This window comes from Leuciscus leuciscus, assembly GCF_965113295.1.
Source record: "Leuciscus leuciscus genome assembly, chromosome: 9".
Lineage (NCBI taxonomy): Eukaryota > Metazoa > Chordata > Actinopteri > Cypriniformes > Leuciscidae > Leuciscus > Leuciscus leuciscus.
Window position 1 is genome coordinate 19,027,695 of NC_138733.1, and position 15,469 is coordinate 19,043,163.

At 35.9% G+C, this 15,469-nt stretch overlaps 2 protein-coding genes and 1 long non-coding RNA gene across 3 annotated transcripts in view; 1 reads left to right on the forward strand and 2 right to left on the reverse strand.

Moving 5' to 3' along the window:
• sorl1 (sortilin-related receptor, L(DLR class) A repeats containing) overlaps positions 1–7,492 on the reverse strand; it is a 57,647-nt gene extending 50,155 nt beyond the window's left edge. The window contains exons 1-2 of the mRNA XM_082178859.1: positions 7,190–7,492; positions 1,138–1,254 (exon numbers count right to left, since the gene is read on the reverse strand). Of these exons, the coding sequence (XP_082034985.1) occupies positions 1,138–1,254; positions 7,190–7,474 (402 nt within the window). The 5' untranslated portion in view covers positions 7,475–7,492. The remainder of the gene's footprint in view (positions 1–1,137; positions 1,255–7,189) is intronic.
• A 1,128-nt stretch (positions 7,493–8,620) lies between these two features.
• Positions 8,621–9,331, forward strand: LOC309505382. Its single transcript, XR_014208415.1, has 3 exons — positions 8,621–8,717; positions 9,014–9,110; positions 9,223–9,331. It is a non-coding gene; the product is annotated as an uncharacterized lncRNA (long non-coding RNA).
• Positions 9,332–10,118: 787 nt separating this feature from the next.
• Positions 10,119–13,526, reverse strand: bco2b (beta-carotene oxygenase 2b). Its single transcript, XM_082178860.1, has 12 exons — positions 13,358–13,526; positions 13,082–13,280; positions 12,789–13,000; positions 12,590–12,705; positions 12,396–12,498; positions 12,173–12,301; positions 11,390–11,550; positions 11,102–11,269; positions 10,881–11,018; positions 10,598–10,780; positions 10,392–10,502; positions 10,119–10,288 (listed from the first exon to the last, which is right to left on the reverse strand). Exons 1-12 carry the CDS (start codon positions 13,389–13,391, stop codon positions 10,172–10,174), a joined length of 1,671 nt encoding a protein of 556 aa, XP_082034986.1. The 5' UTR covers positions 13,392–13,526; the 3' UTR covers positions 10,119–10,171.
• Positions 13,527–15,469: the final 1,943 nt, after the last annotated feature.

Sequence of the window (15,469 nt, forward strand, 5' to 3'; positions counted from 1 at the left end):
CTGTAAATTACTCCCATCTCCATATATGATCATGAAGCTCAACCAGAGAATCATCAGCATCATGGTCACTAGGGATGTATGATATTTCGGCCAATATATACATATCGGCCAATATTTTTTCATTTTTAATGTATTTCAAAATGGCTATTTCAATGTAAGGGGACCCACAGTGTATGTAGATAGAAATGGCTCATTTTAAGGTAATACAAACATAACGGTTCATTATGTAAGGTCTTTATACACCACTGAAAACATAGTTATGTATATGATATTACATTTCTGTCAACAGATCCTCCTAAATATTACACAACGCACCTTTAATGGTGAGACTTTTGTTTTTGTAATCAGTCTCTAAAAATAAGAATTTACATTTATCGGCCAATATATCGACATTCAAAATAAAGAATCATCAGTATCGGCCAAAATATTCATATCGGTTCATCCCAAATGGTCACCACTCTAACCAAGGCCCTTCTCCATCAATTGCTCAGTTTGGCAAGGAGGCCAGCTTTAGGAAAAGTCCTGGATGTTCCAAACTACTCCCATTAAGGATTATGAAGGCTACGTGCTTCTGTGAACCTTCAATGCAGCAGATTTTTATTTTCATAGTCTTCCCTAGATCGGTGTCTTTATACAATCCTGTCTCTGAACTCTAGGCGCAGTTCCTTTGACCTCATGGCTTTTGTTCTGATATGCATTTTCAGCTGTAAGACCTTTTATTGAGAGGTGCGTGCCTTTCCAAATCATACCCATTGAATTGAATTTCCCACAGGTTAACTCCACTCAAAGTGTAGTAACATCTACAAGCAAAATTGAAATGCTCTCGAGCGAAATATGTCCCAGAAAAGGGTATGAATACTTATGCAATATTATTATTTCAGCTTTTTATTTTTAATACATTTGCAAAGTAATCACAAATCTGTTTTTTGCTTTGCATTATGGTGTATGGAGTGTAGATTAATGTGAAAAAAGGTAAAGTAGTTTAACATAAGGCAGCAGCAACATAAAACAAAATGTGAAAAAAACTAAGAGGTTTGAATACTTCGCAAGCCAATGTATATGTATAGTAAAAAAATAAAAATAAACATTTGATAAGAAACTTTTCGAAATGATCTAGGATCAAATTGGTATACTCACGGAGCTGGTCTTGGGATCGGTGGCACCAACGCTGTCTCTGGCTAACGCTACTATGACGTTGCTCTTCTCCCCAGCCCAGTGGACGACCATCTGATTATGAGAATCGTTCAGGTTGGCCTGTGAATGCAAAATATGATGAACAACTAATCGAAATGTAGCTGACTAGCTTTAAGTGGAATTTATTTTGCTGTGGTCAGACAAGCATCCAGGTTTCCACAGTACAAATCAAGCTGTCAAGGCATAACACATCACAACTCACTCAAAGCTGATTTTCAAAGACGTGTACCAGTTTCTGGTTCTCTCACTGGGTAATTTTCCACCAGAGTCATACTGCATTTGTAATATCAGCTAAAATGAATCTGTATTTGACAACCTTGAGTTTGTTGTGTATACTGTTAGAAAACCCTGCAGGTGTGTCTCTGGCACTTAAGGCTTACAGCCTTTGAGAAAACAAACACAACCTCAAATACAAAAAAAAAAACAGAGTTGAAGCGAGCTGAGCTAGACCACAGCGGCAGGAAAACTGAAACTATTGGCTGCGGTGTCCCAATCTGATCTGCTGAACAAAGAAACGTCTCTCATCTTTTCATGTCCATCCCCCTCTTCTCTTTCCACTAAGAACAGAACTCATCTTTAATTCAAACTTCTGCATGAGGACTATGGCATCCTCAAATGGGTTCTACTCCAATACCTCCTGTCAGACATAAAAGAGAAGCTGCAAAAGGTTGTTTGTGTAAAGGAACAAAAAGCTCTAACACCACTTATTTTCCTGTCTGAGGAACAAGTTGTGGATCACTGGCAAACAACAAGTTTACTTAACATTATAGACAGGTCACATTACAGACAACCAAAAGCAGAAGACATTCAACATAAGAAAAATACTTCCATATGCTATAGCATTTTTTTTTTAAATACACATCATAGGCAAAAGAGGCATACTGATATTCATTTGGGAATGGTTGTTTTTGTAACGTACAAACACTGATTCCTCAAAAGACCTCACCTTGAATGTACAGTCATATTTTTATTCACCATGACAAGGCAGTAAATCTCCCCGTCTTTTAGGCCTGCTTGGCAAGCAGCATGTTAGTACAACTGAGAGACTTTAGGAGACTGACAGAGCTGTTACGAAATCTTACAGCAGTGGTTTTACATATAGCCTCAAAGCACTAGTTTTATTTTACCTCTATTCGTGAAATATGACAGCTGTATAATCCATATTTTTCCAAAAAGGATTTACATTTAATTTAACTCGCATTATAAAGTATGTTACTTTCAAAATGTGATGCGTAACAACATCTTTCAACAATGTGCCAGTTTATTAACCTGTCCAACATATTTATTTTAAACTCTTCAAAGTAGAGGTATATTTAATCACATTCTATCTGCCACCAGTCAAACAACCAGTTTGCCCAGTTGTTTGATATAGTTGTCCGAAACTCGTACCATTGCTGTAAATGTTACAGTTTCATTTCTGCTTAAACAAACAGAACAATGTTTAGATGATACAGTTTGGGAGTTTATGGAGTGCTAGAAGCTGCACTTAAAAATAAAAAGGAGGAATCGATGATCAATTTATTATTCAAAAAACGTTTTGCACATTGAAAATTAAAAAGCTTTTAAACATTTCAATTTAAACATTTAAAATGAATTAAATCTAACAATAAAATAATACATTGATAACTCATTTTAATGCAACCTTTAAAGTGCAATTTTTTTTTATCATTGGCTTTCATCATCATTTTCCAACTCTTTTCTTTTTTTAAATGACCTGTGTGCAAATGTTTTTTATTCATTAATTTGTTAATCAATTTTTTTTAAATGTCATTAAACAGTTCATTGAACACCCATGGGAAAAACCAATGAACTTGTGACCAAACTAGCGTGGAGAAAATGTCAATTTGTACTTCGAATGGTTTATGGTTGACACTTGGTTTTATAACAGCTGATTAATCTCTACAAACAGTTTCGTTTTCATCTCATCAGTACGTGTAGAAGAGCTTTTCCCACCACTTTGCCAACAAACACTGTAAAAGAGCAAATGGTTGCAACCTGATCCATTTCAGCCTGGCAAATTCTTGGGTCTGCTTATTCAAAGAGAGTTAAATGCCTGTCTGCAACTTCTGGTTATCTTGCAAATGGACTTTCTGCTAATCTAACAGGGCCCTCTTTTATACTGACACCGTAATATCCTTAAAGCATCAACAGTAAGACAAGTGCAAATAACTTAATGTTCCTTCTTGCTAGATGAAAAAGCAATGAGAGGCAGAAAAAAATTAAATCATTTCATTTTTTCCAGTTTCTTATGTATTATTCAGCAGGGAAACAGAAGGAAAGGAGGCAGAACGAGAGAGTGGAAGCACTAGAGCACCTTGGCCCATCGCTTCAAGCAACGCACAGCTTGAAACCATGACATCATCTCTGCAGCACTAACGTTTGGGCCAACAGTTCAACAACTTGCCTACCGGTTCCCTTCTGGCAACCAACCATACGAGTTTCACTTTGAATATGGGTGAACCACACATTTAATAACACTGTGGCCGTAACCAAAGGAAAACCGAGGAGTCATTATCCTGTTAAAGGCTTAAAGTACAGTTAAAGGACAGTTTCATTATTGCAGTATGGTTAAGTTATGGGGCCATTACAGTGATGTGTTATGCTAATGAATCAACATACTAAATCCATTCGCACATATTAAATATACTGAAAAGAAAACTTTTCATACTCCTTTGATATTCACATAAAACGTTAATAATAAGTCATCTTAAACCAATAATTGCTGACAAGAAATTATATTAGGTTCATCTATAATTTTCTTGTTATGTTTATGTTGTGTTTTAGGTTGTGTTCACACTTGCCAGGTTTGGTTTGACTAAAACAAACTCTGGTGCGATTGCTCTGTTAGTGCGGTTCATTTGAATAAGTGTGAACGCTGCCTTCCTAAAAAAAAGGTGGGTCTCGGTCCGCTTCAAAACGACCTCTACTGTGGAAAGACTGAAATATGAACGCAACACGGACCAAATACATTTTAACGAACCAAAAACAGGACATGATGTCACAACATGTGACCATAAAATGGACAGAATGCTCAAGCATAGGTTTTTTTTTTTTTTTTTTTTTTTCAGTTCTGTAATCGGTACAGTTCAGTAATCGGTAGAGGTAACGAAAACGCTGTCTCCTTGCAGCAGATCTTTGTTTGTGTGCGCACAACGGACTCATCTGTGTCAATTTGGTTTCACCTCGAGTTTAATGCAAGAAGACAACTTCAGGAAAACCGAAAGTAAACCAGCAGGCTGTTCAGACAAGTTCCAGTAATGCTCCACTAATTATAAACATATCCACCGCCCTCCATCTTACTTCCCTAGGGTTTTAAACTTTCTTATCACAGAAAACAAAACTAAAATACTCTGCAAGTAAGGCTGCTTAAATGTCGTACGTGTTTGAACAGGAATACTAATGTAATCCAAGTTGAATTAGGGTCATTTGCATCATTAAATTACATCAGGAAGGCACATTAGGCAAATACAAAAAAATATATTATATTGTTTCACCATAACTGGCATACTGTCAAAAAAAATATTACCAAATAAGATTAAATACTGACTTTACATGACTCATGAAGTAAGTCAAGGCTTATCCTGCGAAAGGTGAGGGAATGTCAAGTCTCATTTAGATTCTGCGTAGTACTCTATGGTAATGATTCTGCATTATACTTTACACATATTAGAACAAAATTGCATTTGCTTGCCAGCAGTTTACTTAACGTGGCTTATACGAGGGAACAGAATGGATCAAGATCCAAGGCCCATGAAAAGAATTACAATTCCTGGAAATCTTGTTTTGAATGTATAACATTCTTCTAAGAACAATTATTGACTAATCAGGGCTGCTGGGTCAAGATTTTGAAATATTTCCCATTAAATTATGAAAGAAGAAAGTCTCCAAAAGCAATAAATGTATAACCAAATGTGTCAAACAGTAAAAATAAATAAAAAATAGATTGGATTGTCTGGATTAAAGGCTTTTATTTACGCAATAAAAACACCCATTGCTACAAAGTTTGCCAAAGGTCAACTCTTGGGGTCTGGCACTAAACTGCATATTTTTGATAATGATTCTGTCATAATTCTCTAAACTTGGTGAGTAATTGTCTGTCACAACAGGTCTGCAAAAATAACAACAAAAAGACCCTTTAAGACAGAGTATATCCTTTTCTTGGCAGAGCATGGGGACTTTTTCTAGGTTACTTGAATAGACTAAAAGAGTGGATTGATGTCTGTTACTTCTTACCTAACACTGCTTTTCCCTATGTGCCAAAAACAACACATAAACCAAAAGGTCTGAAAGAGAGAAGGAAGGAAGGGGGGGCACAGATGGGAGATCTTAATTGGAACATCTGAAGGGGTAATTCACCTCATATCAACTGCTATGGACTACATCCAGGACACTAATAACACTTCATAGAGGATTTCCTGTACACGCTACAGGGTGAAAAGGGGAAAAGTCACAAATCTTAATGGTCGCCCACTGCTTCGACTGCATAAGCATTAGAGAAGAATTATAAAACAGTGTAATACCCTCCTGAGAGTTTGACTTTTTGAACATCATACCTCTACTTTAGATTGTATCGCCACAAGTGAGTCAAAACACCTCATACCTTGGATAATAACATCACAGGCTGTGGTAGATAAGTGTGTTCTGAGGTCATGATCTGAAGTCAGCGAGCTCTTGCAAAAACCCAATACCTATATTTACGCTACCAACCACAATCCTGTTCTGTAGACAACGACTGTTTTTCAGACAAAATTCAGTGGTTTGACCCATTCAAGGTCTCAAAAGGCAAAACTAGGAGTTGTTGCATGGCTGACTTAACAAACATCTCGAAGCAAAACGCTTGAGGGGGTGAAATGTTTGGTTGGGAAATTTCCCAGCAAGACTGTGTAACCAGTTATGCCTCTCCGGTTGCTTGCGTAATAAAGCTGCATCCTGACGGTAAACAAACAAAGAAACACTGTGTCATACATTTAATAGGAACACAGATTTGTGGAGTCCGTTTCTAATTCCCAAGACACTGACATTAAGGATAAACACTTCAGTGTAAAAACAAACAACATTAGTTAGTTGTCAAAAAACACTTACCATTTTGTTTGGGGTTTCAATATCATTTTACCATCGAAATGTTGCCCAAAAAAACTACAATATGCTGTATAGTGCAGGCTAGGTTGTACCAACGTAGCCCACATAACGTGACAATGTGTTCATGTATTTTCAATTTATTTATTTTTTTCTAGTCATGACTGTGAATGAATGTTCACAGGCTTTTTAGGAAAGATTTTAGTGTTAGTGTAACAAACCTACCCTGAGAAACATTCACTGGAGGGAAAAAAACGTAATAGCTAGCCTCGGTCTCCATTATATCACGCAATATTTAAATATATAAAAACAAATCTCAATCATTATTAGATGTCAACTGAATGTTTTCTTATTATTATTCTATAAGGAACATCCGCAATTAGCATCACCAAAAAACAAAAAAACAAAAAAAAAAACAAGGGAAAATGGTACTGTATGTTTTATGACAATCATAAACAAAACTTCAAATCATTGACGTGTGATTCAAAATACTGCATTCAAATTCACGTCTCGTTGACCCCACTGTTCAGCAAAATATAACATCTCTTCTTATAAGCGTATTTGTTCATTTTTGTCATAATGACAAATTATTTGTAGAATATAAAATGTAAAAGATTTCGTTTTTATATAGCCTAGTACATAAAAAAAAAAAAAATAGATATCAGGTAAAGCACGTTAACGTTACTCAGGCTCATCGGAGAAGTAATATTTTATATTTCAACCATGAATGGGCATGCGAGAACCCTTCATCTGACAAACAGGTCAATTACACTTCTAGGTGACTGCGTGCAAACCAAAGGTGAATGGTGCACAACAATTGTGAATACTGAATTCAATATTTTATGAGGTTATGCAAAAGCTATGTTTTGCCATTATTGCCTACATGCAATCACACCTAATGAATGCAAACCTCGCTTACCGTTCCATAAACCGTTGGCTCGGGTGATCCAGCAGCATTTCGCCGAACGCGAAGCTGGTGCGCGGCTGAAGCCTCCGTGACTTCTCGCTCCAGACGCACGACGCGACTTTCTGCATGTTCCAGGTGTGCACTCACTCGGGAGAAACCCCTGTCCTGCGGTAGCATGAATCTCTGGTCATGGTGAAGACGAAGCGTGGAGGAGATCGCGCCAGGAACGAGTAATAATAACAGATACATGGCACAGCGACTGAGCGGCAGCATCTTGCGTGTCTGCCCTGACGCCATGTTTGTGTATGACTGTGTTCAACAGTGTGTGTGTTGTGTGTGTGTGACAGGGCGCCTCTAGCGGTCAACCACATTCACACTCATTACCATGGATACAGATCATGGCACATGATGTTTTGTTTTTGCTGGTTTACATAAACTGTAGATTGGCAAGACCAAAAAAAAAAAGAAAAGAAAAGGGGATTGATTTGGGCGGGGACGGTTTCACAAAAGGAACATTTTACATCAACATCATCCCCTAAAATCGGGGTAAAATGTGTTTGGGTAAATTAATTCATTAATTATTTTTATTATTAATGATAAAGGGTTCTTCTAAGTAAAAAACTAGGGGAAAAAACATATTTTATTGTGTTTTATTGTGAAAAGGGTCACAATGTCCCAATGCCAATAATACGCTGTGATATTTATAGCACAGATTCTTTACCTAAAATTAGTTTATTAAACCATACTGACATGAGTTCAGAAAAACATTTTGGGCATTACTTAAGCTTTAAATTAAATAAGATGATGTCCTACTGTATTCATAACGATCACGAGAGCCCCCTCATCACCTATTTCGCAGGATCTTTTTATCACCTCGAGAGATCCGTTTTGAGTTCGTTTGTGTAAGTTAGGCTATATTTGTCCAACACCCCCATCTGCTGGTCAGAATCTGTAAAGACATGATATATTTATATAACATATATCTAATTTTGCGACTAATAATTGCATAGGTTGTAAGAGGCGTGCACTTATTACGGGAAAGGTTAGAGTACTGTACATACAATCCAGTTATGTCCAGTAGAAGCTTGCACGTACACAGTGAGACGTACACAGACTGTGATGACGATGTGTTTTACCGGTCATCAGCATCAAAAACCCTGCAACGTTTTTATATTTTAATTTTATGCATGTATATTTATAGCACTATACTTTGTAATATATTACCTTTGCATCAAATTACAACAACAAAAAATTGTTAACGCTGCTGTGAGGGTGTTTATATTTTTTCCTCTTTTTGAAAGTTGTGAAAACACTACTGTGGAGTTTTTCTTTTGTTAATTGAGCAAATGGGAACACACACACAATATATATATATATTGTATTCTCTCTTTGTATACGTTTTATGACGACATCTGCTTTGAGAAACCCGAATACCGGTATGTGGAAAAAGGTCAGTTGCGCGCGATTATTGCCCGTTCAAAAGCAGTGGCGGTTGGGATGTGATGTGAGATCTGAACTGTGGCGACCGAGTTTATCGAAGGTAACGTTAATTTATTTTCTTGTATTTATTTTAGCTCTCCAACAACTGGTATTCCATCATTAACTAACAATTGTCTTTAATCAGATTTATTGATATTATGTAAGTAAGATTTATCGCTTGGTTTAATTAAAAAAGTTGAGCAGGTCAACTCTTGTTTTGTGTATGTAACAAACTTGTGGCGACTCAGGACTCAAGTTACAGATGAAATGTACACAGATGTTTGTCGTAATATTGATGATGGTTAAGAAGGCTGTGATGAGAATATTATCTTGACAGACTTTCTTCTTCGGCCACAGGAAACTAATGACACAACGCGGTCTCGAGAGCACCAAAGAGGAATCTATGGCGGTCAGAGGAACAGAAATGAAAAGGTGTCAAGCTAAAATACGCGAGGTGAGGATTTCGAGGTCATCAGGAAATTAACTGATGTGACTGATTCAGTTTTCTTGCTGAGTAATTTTCCTGACTTCTAGCTTTTTACTAATGCTCACAAATATACATGAAGGTTGAAAATGCACCATTTGCTGAGACATCTCCAGCAAAAAAGATGAAGACACAGCATTTCAGATCAGCAGCTGGAGACATGGCTTATGGTTTTGAAACAGCATTGGCAGGCAAGTCCTGGTTTTTCTCTCTCATGCTGTCAAATGAAAGAACTCTCTGTAATATTTTACATATGTTAGATTGTGTAACATAATATATCATGACAGCTATTTTAGTTACCTCACACAACTATTATCTTTCACAAGGATTCTTGTAGACATATTAAACTTGTGAGGCACCTTACTTCTTTTTCTGTATGTCTTTTCATTTTAGAGGCTAACCGAGAGGTCAATGGCATTTTTTCTAAGTACTCTGAGGTCTTGAGGTAACTGGATGGATTTGTTCTTCCACCCCTCATCTGCAGTGTATCTATAAAGTTTATACTCCAGCATTCATTTTACATGGTATCTTCTAAGGGAAAGAGCTGCTGTGGATGCGTCTCAGCTTGGAGAACTGGAAGATATACTTACTGAAGCCAGGAGTTTGGAATCTCATCTCAAAGAGAAGAAGGAACACCTGAGACGATCTTTGGCTTTGATCTCTGACAAACTACAAGGATAGGTGTAGATCTTTGATGTTATGTGATTTATATAATGCCTTTATTTTGCTCTACAAGCATCAATCCATAATACATTGATTATACATGTTCATATTATACTTTAATGATTAATAATTATACATTATAAAATGTGAAAAATACTTTAGGTGTTATGCTGAAATAAAGCTACTATGTGGTGAATATTCTAAAAAACATATGCAGATTTGTTTGAATAAATTCTTATAGCAGACACTATTATTCAAAGTGACTGACAATTTATATAATACCAGTTCAAGTGTTTAATTCAAGGGAGAAAACAATACTAGTAAAAAAGTTTAATAAGAGACTGCATGATCATCTTCCAAAGTGTCTTTTAGCTTCCATTTTGGAAAGTTCCATGGAATCCATATGGAATGTTGATAGGTACTTCAGCGCGGCCCAATTCTTCGAATGTTTTTCCATCCAGCACTAGAAGGAAGGTTCTCTTGTCCTGGAGGGACACTTACTCATTAGTCCAGAAATATATTTTCTCTCATTTTTAAAAAAGATAACAAGCCATTTTTGATACCACTGAGGAACATGGCGTGTTATACCTGATTAGGGGTGATGACCACAGACAGAATGACTCCATCATCCTCTTCTACAGCACCAGGTGAAGGGACAAAGATTGGTTCTGAGGGATACATGTCTGCGTGTTTCCACACCTGTCATAACATAAGTTGAAATATTAATTCAAAAGACTAAACATTAAAAGTCACTGACAATTTCTGCGTACATAAATCTACTAATCCTAACTAACCGTCATTTGTTTGCCTTGAAGATCCATTTTAATAAGGGAGTCTCCAACCAGGTGTCTGAAGCCACATCCGTAGAAATAACGGTAGGGGTGGGAATTGCACATTGAATAGTTGATGTGTGGGAATTCCAGACCTCCATATTCGTGGAGATCATCCCCATGGAGATCTTCATGTGTGCAAAACACCTGCATAAATACACATGGAAAATAATTTACAATACATTATTTGGATAGCATGCAGATAAATTAGAAAAAGAAAGAAAATAAGTTAACCACATAAACCAACCTTGTTCTTATCTGTCTTGATGGCTGTCGCGGTGCTATTTAAGCGTGTGTTGAGATTTTGCCCACAGGGTATGTCACTGGCCATGTTCAATGGCAGGACAAAGCGGCGAGGGTACACTCTACACATTGTGTTGTATATCTAGAAAAAAAAACAAGTAGTTATGTTGACGAACAAGGGTGTGTTTACACAGATAGAATTTACTTGTAGAAGTAAAGTTTTACCTCATCTAGAGCATTTCCAGACTTTTTTAGATTCTGAATCATGTAGTTGTTAATTGCTTGGCCATCATCAGAACAGCACATGTCCATGATCAGGAAACCATTTTCTTCATAACAGTTTATCTGATGGAATGTTGAGAGTGGCTTTGCGTTATATTTGACGAGGCTCAGCTAAAACAAAATAAAGAACAATCATTCAGGAGCCAAAGCAGGAGCATTTTAAAATGAGTTGTATTTAAAAAAAATTGAAAGAAAATGTGAACATGCTTTGAATTTATTAGCAGTATTTACCTTTCCTGTGTGCTTATTGATCACATGGAAAACTGTGTTTCGTTTGGGGTCCCAGTATACACCTTCACTAATCCCCTTTCCACGCAGTTTGCTTGTCACAATCTTCAAGAGATCCATTTTGATTGGCTGCTCGATGAATACTATGAAGTTCTCAGACATGGCTGCAATAAAATAATTAAACATTTCAACCAAAATTGATGTAAAAAGTCACTTGTTTTATAAATATTATACTCACAATTATAAATATATACACACAACAATTTAAAGATCTGAGGTCTGTAAGACTTGATTTAGAAAGAACATTTTGAAAACTGTATATAATAATAAATAATTTTATCATTTTTATTCAGTACAGATGCATTATATTAAGTCACAGTAAAAACATGTATAATGTTACAAAAGATTTCTATTTAAAAAAAGAATCGTCATTAAAGACTTTGAAAAAAATATGCATCACTGTTCCACAAAAATATGACGCAGCACAATATTAATAATGAAATGTGTCTTGAGCACTAAAGCATATTATAATGTTTATGTGACTGAAAACTGGCATAATAAAAACATCTTAAATTGTATTTCACACTGTTGCTGTTTTACTGTATTTTACAGTGAACATAAGAGACTTCTTTAAAAAAAAATGTATCTTATCAACACCAAATTTTATACTATATATATATATATATATATATATATACACTATAAGTATTTATTTACTTATTTATTAGCAAATATGTTTGTAAATAAAAAAATGCCAATAAGAGATTGTAGGTAATGCTCTCTTACCGAAGCTGTGATAGTATGATGGTTTGGACTTGTCCTCTGAGGGGATTGAGCACACAACTGTGGCTCCTTCCAAGGTATCCTTTTGGTTCACCTTCTTTGACGGCACCATTATTATATTATAGAAGGCACCTAAGAATAAAATTGAAGAGGAATACTAATCTTTAGACATTTCTGAAAATCAATCAGTGTTTTTTTGTTTTTTTAAGTTACGTTTCTGACTAACCTTTTGGAGTGTAAGAATTGCCCATGTTGTATGTAGTTCCATCAGGATCCACATGGGGGTGAGCAGTGGCCCCATTAACCGCAATGAATTTACTCCAGTCCACCTGAGCACAATGATTTCCACATTTCAGCTTGTTCTCCATACAAACATATTTTATACATTAAAAAAACAAAAAAAACATAATTAGTATGTACTTTTTCTTTTGTTTCAAGTGTCTCTGGGTCAATTTTGTGCATGAAGTTAGTCTCTGTGCTGACATAGTAGTCTCCTTTATACTGAACAAAGCTTACATTTGCATTGTCAGTTGGCTCTGTGGGAAGAGAGAGTGACAAGTTCGCATAGACAAAACATAATTTAGACCACTTCAATCAGAACCAAAGACATCACACTCACTCGGCAGCTCAAAGCGTGAGAGGAAGCGCTGGAAGAAGTTCTTGCATGGATCTGGCATGGCAACGGTGCCGAATTCAGACATTATAATGCGGTTATGCTCAAGGTTCGCTGTGTAGCAATCACTGTTGAGGAAGCGGCTCATGTATGTCACCTTTCCATTCTCAATGTGGAATTGGTGCAGAAGCGCCATCCCATCAAACCAATGGTTGAAACTGAGGAGCAAATACAGCTCATTTACTTTCCAGTGATGATTGTGATCTGTTCAGTTCTCAAGGAACCCAAATGATACTCACCTGCTTCTTCCGATCTCAAACTTTCCAGGTCCATTCCTGAGGAAATTGCCTTTGATCCAGGAGGGAATGTTACCTGTAACTGTGGTTGTGATGGGCTCTGGGGTTTCATCTACAGAACAAACCAGATTCTCAATGCACGGCAGACCATGAACATCGGTGAAGTGTTGATCTTTATTCTTTGACCTGGTCTTCTTCCAGCCTGTTGGGAAAAGAAGAATTTCAGATATGAAGTTTTGTGCACTGCGTACTTCAGATTAGAACGGAATCTTAACCTACCAGTGCTACTGTTAAGACGGTTCATAGAAGACATGCTGGTCTGCTTGCTGAGTTGAAGATGTTTTAAGAGCTGTCTTTGAGAGACTCCCTTGTCTTCCTCTGCTGCCTGGACTTATAAATAGATCTTTTAGGGTCACATGGTGCTTATGCAATACCAAATCACATACCATACCAACTGAAGGTGTTTTGCCTAAATCAGCTTATTGTTACATTGATATGCATGGTGTTTGGATTCAGCTCAGGGTTACTATTAACTAATTCATTACTTCGAGTGCTCCAATCCAATACATTTTTTAAATGAATACCTAAATTGAACACCCAGTCACATTTTATTAGCAAAATTAATCTTATGAACATCCTATGAAATCGATTTAATCGGTCTGGGAAATTCCCAAGTCAGCAGCAAATGATGTAACTATCTCCTCACTATAACCTCAAACTAAAGAAGGGAAAAAAAGACTCTGAAATCTTTCTGTTATGTAAGAAAATGTATTTAAATGAATTAAAACCATCAAATCTAATACTGTGAACCACAGACGTCCATTGAAATTAGAGAAATGATGAGGACAAAGAACATTTTAGCTCATTTTGGCATAGCATATGTTAGTTCTTGACTTGAAAAAAATGAAAACCATCAAAAAATTTTTTATTAAAAGCAAAGACTCTGAAGCAAATTGCAATGAAATGGTTTAGGTCAGGTCAACTCTAGAACTTTCATGAATAGATTGTTAGATTGAATAGACAGTGTTGTTATATGTTGCTATAAAAAAAATTCAACATTAGTTCGTCCCATTTTAGATTAACCAAAGACACAGTCCATTAAAATAGATTTTGCATGGGGTGAAAATGTGTAACTCAAACAAAAAAGGTTATAAAAGTTTATAGGAAATAGCACAAATCCTTAAAAGAAATCTGGATTAAATTTCATCCCAAGAAAAAAAGAAAGAATTGAAAATTAATTGAAAATTTCTTGACAATTAAACATATTTCCTCCAGTTAATGTAATATGTGAAAAATGTGATTAGTAATGAAGGGGGTGGATTGGAATCGGTGGATTGAGTAATAATTAATCAAATTAATTCCTTAAAAGTTAACCATTTAAAATGAGTAAAATTTACAACAATTTTTTTTTTTTTTTTTTTGCCAAGATTGAAGACACCTGATGTTAACAAGCAGAATCACTGAAGGAGAAAACCGTAATTTTTGTTTGTTTTAGTTGGGCTCTTGACCTTAAATCATTGACTTTAGATTTTGTTTGGCTGGTGTACTTGAGTTATAACAGCCTGATGAACAACGAGAAAAGGTGATCTGATGGTGTTGGTTATGTTTTAACATAATCATTATTTCACAATCATTTGACCTGAATCTCTGAACTCATATAGATCCCAATTTACTTGGGAACCTAATTTACCAATTTAGGTTTTTAATTATAGCAGCACTGTTCTTACACAGCATAATATTTTGAACTTTTACAATGTTATCCAAAGATTTCTTAAACATGTCTCATATACAAAAAATAATCAGCCTGTGAATCTCAACAATGGTGACAATTATAAAGCATGTTGCAGTGCATTCTGGGTGCCACCAATCAAAACTCATTCATGACTCCCATCATACATTGCTGCATGAATAAATAATGAGCTTATGATCAGAGGTGATCTGTTTGTCACCATTGCTGAGATTCATATGCCTGTGCCTACATAAAAAAAAAAAAAAAAAAAGAAGTTTTTTTTTTTAATTGATAGTAAACCTAACTCAGTTGGGCTCAATTTGGGCTCTATATGAGTTCGGTGATTCAGTTTAAATGATTGTGAAATAATGATTATGTTAAAACACAACCAACACCATCAGATCACCTTTTCTCATTGTTCATCAGGCTGTTATAACTCAAGTACAGCAGTCAAACAAAATCTAAAGTCAATGATTTAAGGTCAAGAGCCCAACTAAAACAAACACTAATCACCATAATGGTGACTTAAACTACAGTTTTCTCCTTCAGTGATTCTGCTTGTTAACATCAGGTGTCTTCAATGTTAGCAATAAAACTTTATTTACTCATTTTAAATGGTTAACTTTTAAGGAATTAATTTGATTAATTATTACTCAATTCTA